This window comes from Mastacembelus armatus, chromosome 8 (assembly GCF_900324485.2).
Source record: "Mastacembelus armatus chromosome 8, fMasArm1.2, whole genome shotgun sequence".
NCBI lineage: Eukaryota > Metazoa > Chordata > Actinopteri > Synbranchiformes > Mastacembelidae > Mastacembelus > Mastacembelus armatus.
The window spans coordinates 17,470,141-17,483,228 of record NC_046640.1 but is presented as its reverse complement, the minus strand read 5'-3'; the positions used below and the strand labels follow the sequence as shown (position 1 = coordinate 17,483,228).

The 13,088-nt window shown below is 37.0% G+C and overlaps 2 protein-coding genes across 3 annotated transcripts; both read right to left on the bottom strand.

Annotated features, from left to right (window-relative positions):
* Positions 1-545: 545 nt before the first annotated feature.
* il12rb2l (interleukin 12 receptor, beta 2a, like) lies at positions 546-9,695 on the bottom strand. Its single transcript, XM_026325751.1, has 15 exons — positions 9,577-9,695; positions 9,082-9,180; positions 6,837-6,984; positions 6,553-6,704; positions 6,186-6,328; positions 5,837-5,975; positions 5,217-5,284; positions 4,896-5,127; positions 4,102-4,290; positions 3,808-3,912; positions 3,569-3,703; positions 2,577-2,738; positions 2,332-2,407; positions 1,933-2,023; positions 546-1,727 (listed from the first exon to the last, which is right to left on the bottom strand). Exons 2-15 carry the CDS (start codon positions 9,152-9,154, stop codon positions 1,332-1,334), a joined length of 2,109 nt encoding a protein of 702 aa, XP_026181536.1. The 5' UTR covers positions 9,155-9,180; positions 9,577-9,695; the 3' UTR covers positions 546-1,331.
* A 403-nt stretch (positions 9,696-10,098) lies between these two features.
* rln3a (relaxin 3a) lies at positions 10,099-11,412 on the bottom strand. 2 transcript variants are annotated; one of them, XM_026325515.1, is made up of 2 exons: positions 11,075-11,412; positions 10,099-10,680 (listed from the first exon to the last, which is right to left on the bottom strand). In XM_026325515.1, the coding sequence occupies exons 1-2, from the start codon at positions 11,232-11,234 to the stop codon at positions 10,394-10,396; spliced, it is 447 nt and encodes a 148-aa protein (XP_026181300.1). In that variant the 5' UTR covers positions 11,235-11,412; the 3' UTR covers positions 10,099-10,393. The 2 variants fall into 2 exon arrangements, with proteins under 2 accessions (XP_026181300.1, XP_026181301.1); XM_026325516.1 differs by having other exon boundaries at positions 10,099-10,677.
* Positions 11,413-13,088: the final 1,676 nt, after the last annotated feature.

Genomic DNA, 13,088 nt, shown 5'->3' with positions numbered 1-13,088 from the left:
ATTTAAGAAAACAAATACGTAACTACTACAGTTCAATGTGGGAGTGAAATTTTAATTTAATTAAATCCATTATATCCAGTAAAGTGTAGACGGGAAATTCTAACTATTAATCAAACCACCTTTTTTCATAAAAGTCTTTTACTTGTTTTGGATTTGAACGGTTTAAGTGAAGTTAACTGCGTATATGTGCACGTGATACAATTATGCAATGTAATTTTATTTGTATAGCGCCAAACCACAATGATAATCTCAAGGCACTTCACATAGAACCCAACAAACCAGACGTGAACATGTCATTTTTACTATTGGGTACGATGTAAAGTAGATGGTTTGTGTCTTTAACACAATTTATCAATTTAAATTTAAATATTTAAAAATTCAATACGTGTCCTCTCATCACTGCGTTGTTCTCTATGCCACGTTGAAAAAAGTGAGATGTGTTATGTATTGTGGCTTTTATGTGTTGTTATTGAGTGTAATACTATCTCCTCATTAAAGAGAACTACTCCCAAACCCTTATTAAGTTTGATCACATGACACGTGGATATACTGTAAATTTTGTTTATTAAAATATAAAATCCAATGATGTAAACATAAAATAATGGTTGTGGATATTTTGCCTGAATACAAGAATACAAGCTGAAGTAGCACGTGATATAATATTTACAATGAGATGGTTCAAACCAAGAGTTAGTTCAGATGTGTAGTGTTTTAAATCAATTTATAGGCTATAGGGGCATTTCTGGTTGTACAGATATACACATTCACAATGTCCTCAAAGAGTTAACAACTCAAAATACACAAAATGTGGGCATTTATTTAGTGTCACCTGACAGGATAAAATTATTATGTTTTATGATGAAATTTACATTTAAATGTCTGGACTACAATTCCACATAGAATTTAGTAATCTTTTCGGATATGCTTTCATGTAAATTAGCACGTGCTATCCAATGTTACTCTTGACTCTGCATACTTTATATTATGGCTGAATCGATGTGTGAACTACAAAGATATTTCAACTCCCATTTGTAGATGCTATTGTGTAATTTTTGCACCTTGGTTTATGTCCTCCCAACATAACATAAAGACAACACATGAACTGCAACTGAAAATAAAAAAAAGATTGTAGGTAGGGAGGGGAAGGACCTTTTAACTGGTCATTAGCTTTTCAAGAACAAGTCTGCCATCTGTGGTCCTGCAGAGAGGGGCTACAGCAGCCTGTGCAGAGACCCAACATCTAAAATCACATTTTCATATCAAAATATTCAGCACGTTTAAAAAATAAAACACACATCTGAAATGAATGACCATGATCCACTGAGACGTCATCAAATGTTAATTACTTCCACAGCAGTTGGCATGAAGTGCTTTTCATAACCTGATGCAAACTCTTCTACCTCTGATGAACTACAATTATCCCGGTCCTCCTCTTCTTCCTTGTCCCTCTCCTCATCAGAGTCAACCATTTTACTGTACTCCTCTCTTCCATGTCTTTGTTCAGTCCCATCACACTTCTCTGTGGCAACATTCTCTCGCTGATCATCCTGGCAGTCCATTTGTAAGTGTCCATCTCCCATCAATGACCTAGTTAATCTGTCAGTGTCAGAGGTAGTCTTCAGAGAGGACTTGAAATCTCTGGGCTGAAATTCAATGACTTCCAACACAGAGATCTTGGGATGTGGCTCATAGACAGCTATGCAAAGCCAGGCCAAGGGGTCATTAATCTAGAGAGAGATCACACACAGAACCTTCTGGTGAGACACACAGTGAGAAACTAGGACCACATTTCATTAATTAGCGACCCATAGAATAGCAATATTTATTGAATCCTTCTGAGTCAACAATCAGTGTAAATGCTATCCTGGGATTAGCCCAAGGCACATAGAAGAAAAAGAACACGAAGTCCTTTCATTTTGGGCATTGTCTCACCTGGTGCTTCATCTGTCTGACAATTTGGCTATTGCGCGGGTCTGGGACTTTTTCAAAAAACATAAATACTTTCTTTTCTTTTCGGCAACAACTAAGGCAAAAGAGACAAAAAAGACAACTTTTACAATCTCACAAACTCACACAGTCTTAAAGATGAGTTTAAAAACATGCACCATAATGTCGGTATGTTATAATTAATGTTTACGACATTTCATTAGAAAAAAATTGAGAATTTTAATTTTGATGTCTGTTTTCCTTATTTTGTCTTTTAAATGTTATTCATCAAGAGTCTTTAAGAAGAGATAACACAACATACACAACAAATGTGAGGTACCATGTCTATGTATGAGACAAAGATGGAGTTTAAAATTAAATAAAAATCAAAGACAAGTTTCTCACCTGAATAAAACAAAGACAATGAATACTATCACCAGAAATAATACTACCACAACAGGCAGGATGAGTATTAAGTGCACTGAGAAAAGAGAAAGAAAAATTGAACGAGATAAACAAATTAACACGTCAAAGTGGGTAATCTGATTAATCCACTTAAAACAATGCTAAGAAATGATTCTACATTTTACCATACATCTCATCCTAAGTGCAACAATAAAAAAAAAAGAAGTTACGGTGTAATGCATTACCGTCATTGTCATGCTGCTTTGTTTTGAACAATATGGTGACATTTGGTCCAGGCCCTGCCTTCGTCACAGCTTTAATCCACACATCATACTCCTGCCCTGGACTGAGACGCTTCAGCTGAAAAGTCGTATTGTCATGGTGCAGGGATGCATTCACATTGTACACTAGGAGAGACAAATTGTTTTGGATTGAGACTGATTATTTAGAAAATAGTTAACAGACACACTGAACAAGGCCTAATGATCCTAATCCAAAATCATCAGGATATATCCTCAGTAAACTACTGATGGGTGGATGTCCTATACTAAAGGTAGTGCCAATCTATCAAAAAATGTTTATAGATATAATGACAAAAAATTAAGTGATTTTGTAGCACAATTATGATGCTGGTTTAAAAAAAAAATATATATATATATATATAGAGCAGTTGTGTAAAGAAGAATGATCCAAAATAAAATTCCTCGTAAAGGCTTTGAAGGTCTGCCAGAAGCACTTGTCTGAGGCAACTGCTTTTAAATCCAGTGGTCCACTTCCTTTTTGCACTAGCACTGTGAATGTTTAATGGATGTGTTCAACAATCACAGAAGACTATACTAAAACTATAGTGTGGTATATAATTGTGTGGTATTAGCTTAAACACACAAAAAACAGGTAATTCCAGAGGGTCACATACATTTTCTTGTCAGTGTATTTCATAGTGCAACCTGAAATACACTGGCAAGAAAACCTTTGCTTGGGGTGATCAGAAGGGTCCACAAAGTCAGTCAGATTCATCCTTTAGGAATTAGGAATGTCTGTACAAAACTTCATAGTAATCCATCTTATAGTCAGACAAACTGGTGGACTGACATTCCGATCCAAAGAGCCATGTCAGTAGCATGGTTAAAAAAGTAATATATCTCAACCTTTAATATGACACAACCTTAGTAAAAATGACTTGGTCCCATATGTTTCCTTTACTAATTTCTACAACTGTAACACACATTATATGTACCATTTTGTCTGTCTAATCCTATTTGGTAGTACTGGATCTCCCCCTTCTGCTGGGAGAGAGGAATGTGCTTCCAAAACAGGGTCACCTGAGTCGCAGCAATGGAAACCACCTTAAATAATTCCACTCTGGGGGCCGCTGAAAAGTAATGAAGACAGTGACACAAGGATTACAAATTTATCTTCCATTTAATATATGGAGAGATGAGAGGTCAAAAAAAGGAACAATGCAAAAATACTTACTCCCTTCAACAGAATATCCAATAACGGATGAGATGTGAGTGACCTCACTACTCTGTGACACTGTGAAAAGAGACACCTGGTACGGGGTATGTTCTTTAAATGGACCTGTAGGTGGAGACAGGCACCACAGTAAAACAACCATTTTGAAACTTCCAGCAAAAGTTCAACCTTCAAGTAAAACATATTTCCAATGAGTCTGAGAGTTATATGAATTCTCTTTTTAAGTTCAAATTGTAGTAAAATAGTCAACTTTTCCATATACCTCCGTAACAAAAGTATCCACATCAAACACACCTTTAAAAAATATAGTTGTTTGGCTTTTGTTCACTTTGACCCAAACAAACCCTTGGCCTGGAGGACAGTTTGCTTGCTTGTATTGCACAACGTAGTTGTTAATGGAGAGGTGAGAAGGCAGATCCCAAGAAACAGTGAGGTTCTCTTTATTCATCTTGATGCCAATGACTTGTACATTCTTTGCTTTACCTTAAAATACAAATGTTTTATTAGTTCTGCTTAAAAAGAAATAGAAATGTAAAATTATTGCATTCTTCAAATAGAGAGATGTGCAACTTTCAGTGATTATAATTTAATACACACAATAAAGTATAGAGCACAAGGTCAGGGGCCATATTCACAAAGCATCTTATCGGACTAGGAATTCTCCTAAATGTCATCCATTACTATGTATAACATCATGCCTACAGTGACTGGCAGACAGATGACCGGTCTCTAATATATAAAATAAATGCAGTAACATTTCAATTAACAAGCAACAAAGAGAAATACAGATTTCATAATATTTCTGATATATGTCACAAATTCTATATAGGAAACAAATATATATTATTGACTTGATTGTCTTGACTTACTCAACATCAAGTATACTCTTCATTTTTTATATAGGCTGACTCCCAGGCATATGAACTACTTGTAGCACAACTGTCTTAAAGTTAAGACTGACAAACTCTTATTTCAGAGTTTTTAATTCAGCCAGTTAGGAACCTGCTTTTAGCCTCAGGATGTGAGGTGTCATTATGGCCTCGATACAAACTTTTATATACTTTAATGATAGTCTTGGCAACTGATACCTGGTATTTGTGTAGCAAGATAAGAGGGCACCGTGGCACCATGAGCATTGTAGGCTGATAAACTGACTGATAAAACATCCTTCAGGGAGCAGGGGATGTAACACAGCACTTCACCACACACCAACTGGCTGCTTGGTTCAGACACATTCATCACCTTTGTTGTGCGATTACTATACAACAGTGTGATTTCATATCCCAGAATTAAGCCACACCCTTGAGATATAGGAAGCTTCTGGATGGGATAAAGACAAGGAGAGGATTATCAAAGATGAATTTGCCTGAAGTGAATTAATAATGATTGTGGATCATTTTTTCCTTTACCTTCCAGGTTAGAGCACAGTCAAAACTTGTGAGAGATGTCCCACAGTCCCTCCATATATCAAGATGGGCTGAATAAGAGATGGCAAGAAAGACAGAAAAGTGAGGCAGAGAGATGATGGCAACATCTGAACACAGTGCAGATTTGTAAAAGTCAGTGGTTTATAGTTTTAGCAAAGAAAATGACTGTGATGTCAGGATAACACTGTTGGGCTAACATTTATTGGACTATGCCTTTATATACATATTTAAACTATTACTACTATTACAGAGTGAAGAATGTAATCCATCCATCCATCCATCTTCTATACCCGCTTTTCCTGTTCAGGGTCACGGGGATCCGCTGGAGCCTATCCCATGAATAACTTTACATTTTGAATTTGAATATTTCTTGGCCACATGCAGTAACTTCCTGGAGGCCACCTTTGACCTGCTCCATAAAACCGTAACGTGTCGATTGAAAAAACAAACAGACAAATCTGTTAATAAGTGTGCTTTAGAAGTGCTGGTAGGTGAATTGTGCTATCTTTGGGGAGGCACAGGCCAGATGTTTCCCCTTGTTTCCAGTATGAAGTCCCTCACCAATGCTAAACCTGGGCACCACATCACAAATGAGGACTCACCTGTCTTTGCACAGATTCGGAGGATTTCACTCCAGTCACTTTTCAAGCCTGTGCTACAGGCACAGCGAACCTGAATGTCATAGACTGTGGTGGGATGGAGAAAGTCCAATGAATAGCTCACATAGAATCCACTCTCGTGCTGTGAAGAATGGAAAAGAAGCTTGAACATGTATTTAGTGACTAAAACCTTAAAATTTCCTAACAATGTTATCTTTTTTCAGAATACTGATTAATAAATGTATTCATTCACATGCACCTGACTCTCACTGCCAATATACTGCACTACAGTGTGGACAAAAGATGGAGAAAAAAAGGAAAATAAAAGTAAAACAAAATAACCAAAAGTCACCTGATTCCAAATATGATCTGCCTCAGTCCGATGGCGAACCTCACAATGTCCCATACTGAGGTGCAGGTGGTCACACATGAAAATCCAGTGAATCTCTAAAGGTTCCTGACTGCTCAAATTGACTTTAGGAGGGGGTGGCTTGACTAGAGACAGAGACACATAACTGAATACAACTGAATTTGAAATGTCACTTAAATCAGAATCAGTCATTTGAAATAAATTACAAGTTTGTATCATTCTTTCAATTGAAACAGGTCAAGTAGTTTGATTCGAGCTGTCAGAATCAAGAACCACTATTTTTATTATTACTGTCATTACTGTCATTGGTGACAATGTCTTTATTTATAACTTTGCAAGACTAACTCACTGATATCTGCTGTGTTGAAGACAGCCTCTTGAGATTTGGCAGAACCATGTTGGTTCTTAGCCTCAACCCAAACACTGAGATGTCCATGGTTAGTAAAGTCCTCACGATGAATAACCCCACTTAGTTTGGTCCCATTGGTCACATGCTTCTGCCTGGAAGACAAGTCGAAACAAGACAAAACAAGACATAAGAGGTCAAACAAAATCAAAAAGCTTATTAGGTTATCTGATAAATGTCCATTTTAAATTTGTCAGATGATTGAGACAATTCTTAGTTGTGTTTACTTGCTGTCTGTCTTCTCCCAGTGCAGGCTATAGGTAGTGGCTCCCTGAGGGTCTGGGCTTGCATCCCAAGTACAGTTAATATATACCCAACAGTTTTTTTCATCACAGGGTATAAAGCACTCAGGAATAGAGGGGGGTTTAGGATGACCTGGAGAAACAAAGAGTAAGAAATTCAAGCACAGGTGTATCTGATACCAGAAGAAAAATAGTAGTAGAAGTAGTAAAAATAGTGTATTACAGTGTATATTTGTATTACAAAAACTCAAAAATACATTGAGAGCCATCGTAAACAAAACACTGTAGGTAGGATATATCGAAGGGTTGTTACATTTGGCTGTGTCAGTTTTAGGTAGGTGTATGTAATAAACTAGCACCACAGTATTCGGCCTAGTACTACATGAAGAGCTCTCTAAATGTCTGTTGTAATATCCAAACAAATACCTGGAGCATGAATTTCCACTGGTTCACATAAGAGGAAAAATACAGTCAAACTATGGGCATCCAGTCCTAAATGCTATGTCCAAAGATCACAACAAGCAAAGATTGTACCCACTGCAACAAGTTTCCAGGATATTGTGAGTCGTAACAACCAACTGCCAAAAAAAGATATAACTAAAAGTGAAACAAATGCATTAATTAATTCTTATTATTAATTTGTGTTTTATTCCTATTGTGGTAATCTTCCTATTACCACCTGAAAAACATTGCTAGAATAAAAGGTTTTCTGTCTAAACAAGATGCAGAAAAACTTGTTCACGCATTTATTTTCAGTCTGTTAGATTATTGTAATGGCTTGTTCACAGGTCTTAGCAAAAAGTCAATCAGGCAGCTGCAGCTAATCCAGAATGCTGCTGCCAGAGTCCTTACAAACACCAAGAAACTGGACCATATCACACCAGTTCTTAGATCACTACACTGGCTTCCCGTTAGTCAAAGGATAGATTTTAAAATCTTATTGCTAGTTTATAAAGCACTAAATGGTTGTGGACCAAAATATATCCAAGATATATTGGTTCCCTATGAGGTTTCCAGACCCCTCAGGTCATCTGGGACAGGTCTACTGTGTGTTCCCAGAACCAGAACCAAACAAAGTGAAGCAGCATTCAGTCACTATGCTCCTCACTTGTGGAACAAACTTCCTGAACACCTGAGGTCTGCTCAAACTGTCAGCTCATTCAAATCAGGACTGAAAACTCTGTTGTTTACTGCTGCCTTCGAATAATTGTTCATCCTTGTTTTCTTAATGTGCTTTTATGTTTTATTTTAATTTACTTTACTTGATTTAAATTTATTTTATGTTAAATGTCTTTATTTTTAAATGCTCTTTTCAATGCTTTTAATGTAATTATATGCCTTGTAAAGCACTTTGAATTGCGTAGTGTATGAAAGGTGCTATACAAATAAATTTGCCTTTGCCTTATTTGCCTTTTAGAAAGACAAGTGTAAAAGAGTGAACAGACAAAACAAAAGAGGCAGTGAATGTTTGCAGTAGATAAAAGAAGAGCATTAGACATCTGATCTTAACCACAAGAAAAATACAGCAAGGCCAATTCTCATATATGCATGTACACCTTCCGAGCAAACACACACATACACAACTTTTTTATTCATCACAAGACTGTCACCTTTACTCATTTCTCAAAGGTGTCTACACTTTTCACGCTATCAGTGCTATGCCTGCACACAAGATGCTGCAAGGAAACACCCTGCTTGTACCATTAACAGGAAATGAGCTCTAGTCCAAATTACTGTACACTTCCTTTGTTACCAACACTTCCTCTTGAGTATAAGTACTAATGCAAAAGCATGTAGGTCAGTCTACAAATAACAAAACCTAGTCATAGGCATCACATAGGTGGGCAACCTGTATATGTTGGCACAAATCACCCTGCCAAAACATGTCAAAACACACCTTACGTTTAAGCAGAGGCTGTGTGGCTCATTTTGGATTATAAACAGACTTGAAATCACAACCCTCATTTCAAAAATGAATGAAACACCTACATACTTTATATTTTACCTCCAATCACTTTGGTAATACCAACAGTAAGACACTGTCCTTTAAATTGCAACTGCTTGTAACTGATTGAATTTCATATACTTTGTATATAATTTTGTATGTAAAATCTTAGCAGTTTAAGTAGTATTATATAGCAGTATATTAAATGTGGCAGTGCAAGCACTCAAGAATAAGAGCCGTAACATTATTTGCAAACTATTTGAGCAATATCTTCTATAATCCTACCTGCTGTAACAAAACAATCTGACAGGTTGACCAGCAAGATGGACAGAAGCAATCTTGTCCTTAGAGTGGCCATTACATTTGGAAATGAACCTCTACTGCCTGTGGAAAACCAAAAGAAAAGACATGTAAATACATATCCAGACAGAAAATGGAGCTATTACGCTATAGGTTATGTAGTTATAGCCCGTGGCAGAACCAGTCACTTTGTTGATGTTTTTCATACAGTGAATGCAAAACTGTAAAACCATGTGGAGTCATTGTATCTGAACAAAGGGAACTGTACACCGTATAGTTTGTCATACACTAAATAGCCTAGTTATATAAATGTAACTGTAAATGTCACGTTAAATTAATGTCAGCAAATAGCGATGCGATTAGTTACATCGTGACAAGTTAAACATGACCAAATACTCTAAATTCTCAGTCACTTGAATAAATTTGTTCTCAAATGAAGCTTATTTAACTTTTAACCGCTATTAAGTCTAAACTGTTTACCTCATTAGGAGACACAACCAATAGCCAGACGTACATCGTGCGGCGGTAACGTTACAGTTCTCCACATCGTTCGCAAAGAAAAGTGAGTCGAGAAGCTGAAACTACCCGTTGACTTTGTCGCCACGCCCATTATCACAAGTGACGTCACCGCGTGTCGATAATTCACAGTACTGAGCAGCGTGGCATTTTTAGATTAGGGTTAGTGCTAAAACTCGCTCCAACAAAAATGCTGCTTGCAGTATTAAAAATATATTATTGTAATATTTAATAGCATCTATTACTAGGAGTGCTGTTTTTAGCCCTGGTGAAGTGAAGAAAAAAGACGTGCCGTTATCATATTTTTTATTATGGGTCTAAACCTTGAACCCACTGAATTCTATTTCTGCTACAAACAAATGCAAAGTACCAACAACATACTTAAGATTTTGTAAGTTTTTTGACGACTGTTGTTAAACGAGTTTAACAGAGCATTTTAGTCCCTTGAGGTCTAAAATCTGTATGGCAGGCAAGAACAATCAGTTTGGGTTTAAGACTAAACAAGGCTATTTATTACAAATTCCACAATGTATTTTGCAGAAATACACACAGCAGAACATGACAGCCCTTTCCATATATTTTATAGATACCAAAAAATACATTTAATAAATAAACAGCTCATTTAATAGTTTACCTGAAAAATGCTGGATAAAAAAATGACATAACATTGATGAGAACTGCAACAGGGAAAGTGTACATATTTATATTTGTGTGTCTCTTTTTATATTAATTTATACAATATGTCTACAAGCGTATTTAGTCACATGGTGAAACTTGACTCTCAGCAAAGGGAGCTGATCTCACTCTTGCTGCAACCCCACTTGCAGCAAGCATTGGACAGACCCACCACCACATCCCGGCCCTTGCGGTCAGCCTTACGCAAGGCATCCAGGATTTCTTCAGTGATGAAAGAACGGGCCGGCCTGCTGAACACTCCCTCCCGGTTGTCTCTAGAAGCAAAGCTTAGATCTCTGTTCCTTTGGAGAAAGTTCTCCACCACAGACTTAGGATTCAGTCCCTCTGAGGACTCCTCCTGATGGGAACTGAATGGCCCCTCTGAAACATCTGCTGTAATAAAATGGGCAATTGAAACATAAGAACATATTTATGCATTTCACTTATACCCTGGGAGTAATTAATAGGGTGTCCTTTCCATTTCCGGTATCTTCGTTGAAAGTGAGTGTCAGAATTTTTACCTGGTTTACAACCATTACAATGTAAAATTAATTTAACTGGCAGTCAAAGATAATATTAATGAGGATTATGGTTCTCTGATTTCATCATAGATTATTGTAAATACTGACAAGGTCAGCCATACTAAACAACATGAAATTGAACAATATTAAATAAAAATGTAATTAACTGTATTTTTTCTTATTCTGCACTTCAAAGCACATATCACATATCATTTTTATGATTTCCTTCTTCCTTCTTTGATGTGCAGCATTGCCTTCAGTCTTACCTGCACTTCTCAGTGACCGTCTCCATCGTGAACCTCCGCAAGTGAAGATGACTGCCCGGATGAACTCACGACCACAGAGCTTCACCCCATATGTTGGATCCTCCATGGACTGAACTCCAGCCACCAACAGACATGCAGCCAGCACCACTGCTTTCCACATAGTACCCACAGAAATAAATCAAGCAAAAAGTGTTTAAAAGATTTTTTTGGTTTGAGGAGCACTTAGCTTCCTGTCTCCCTGTTTGCAAGAGCTATGACTTTCTAGGTGACCCAGGTGTGGTTTATAAAGGGTTTTGCAGCTCTGCAATGGGGCATGCATACTGCGCAAGCAGGCCTTCTCCAACAGAAGAACAGATTTGAAAGAGAGATACAGTCAGTGACCTTTGTGGAGACAAAAAGAGGACCAAAGGTGGCATAATTCACCAATATGTCAGAGTGCTCTATGATCTTATTCTGTTTCAGTTTGTGAAGCACCTTCATTGTCCATCAATATAATGACCACTTACATTTAATACATGAACACTCTAATGTGGGTCATGTAGTGATTGCGTATACGGGAAACATATTGACGTATAATGTCAAACAAAGACAAATGATGACACTATGAGACAGGAAAAAACTTATAAAACTTAAAATAATTCTCTCCATCTATATGTGAAACATAGAAATTTGAACTATTAAAGTCCCCTACTGATACCATTGATTTTTGTTTATAGATGCATGAATACAACAATCAATCAATCTAATCAAAGTGACCTACTGTAGCTACTGACATAATATATACCTTAGAGATAATCAAGTCATAGAGCAAAATATTGACTCCTAAAGGAAGCGGTCCATTGAAAATGTAAATTTACTTAAAAAGACAATGTAACAAGATAAACTGTTGCCTAGTCAACATGAAATAAACCTTTTGAGCCTAATTATGCATGTCTCCATGAATTACCCTGATAGGTCTTAAAATTTGCTGACATCACTACAGGGATAAAGTTAGGGCATCATGACTAATATCATAATTATTTATATTAGCTTTGATATTGTGGTTCCGCACATGACCCTGCATGACATCCATACGCGTCATTTTCCTTTTTTCTTGAAAATTGCTTATTCTGTCATCTCTTTGGCAAAAGGTGAACTGGGAGCACTGAGACAGGACCAGTGACATTTTCTAAGTCAGATAACATAGAAGTCTTATTATGAGTCAGACAACATTTTAATCTGTGTATCCACATAGTCAAAGGTCAGTCGTTTGGGAAATTATAATGGGGATAATGAAATTGCTATTAATGTGACAATAACAAGCAAACAAAATGGCATTTTAACAGGGTGTCCGCTCTGACACTCATTAACACAGTGCCATAGAAGTCACCTGTGAAGGTCATGGGAGCAATTTCAAATTGCTTTGGAACGTACTTTTCAAAAATGTTTGGTTCATGGATAATTCATGCTGTTGACAAAATGATATAATAGGTATGATTTTGAAATTGTTTATAATATATTGTTGTTTTTCAGTACACAGTGAGTGTACATGTACAGTACCAGTGAAAAATTTGGATACATTTCATTTCATTTCATTTCATTCTGTGGTAAAGTGAGTCCAAAATTTTGACTGGTACTGTATATGTTCTGTTGAGTGTAAATGAGAGGGACTCAAGTAGAATGGTGTGTAAATGAGAGGCACTAAAGTAGAACGGTGAGGTTACAGGGAGTAGAGGTAAAGAAGGTGGAGGATTTTAAGTACCTAGGGTCAACAGTCCAGAGCAACGGAGAGTGTGGAAAAGAAGTGAAGAGAAGTGTGCAAGCAGGTTGGAACGGGTGGAGGAAAGTGTCAGGTGTGATGTGTGACAAAAGAGTGTCAGCAAGAATGAAAGGAAAGGTGGACAAGACAGTGGTGAGACCAGCAATGTTGTATGGTTGACGGTGTCACTGAAAAAAAGACAAAGCTGGAGGTAGCAGAGCTGAAGATGTTGAGGTTCTCTCTGGGAGTGACAAGGATGGATCAGATCAGGAATGA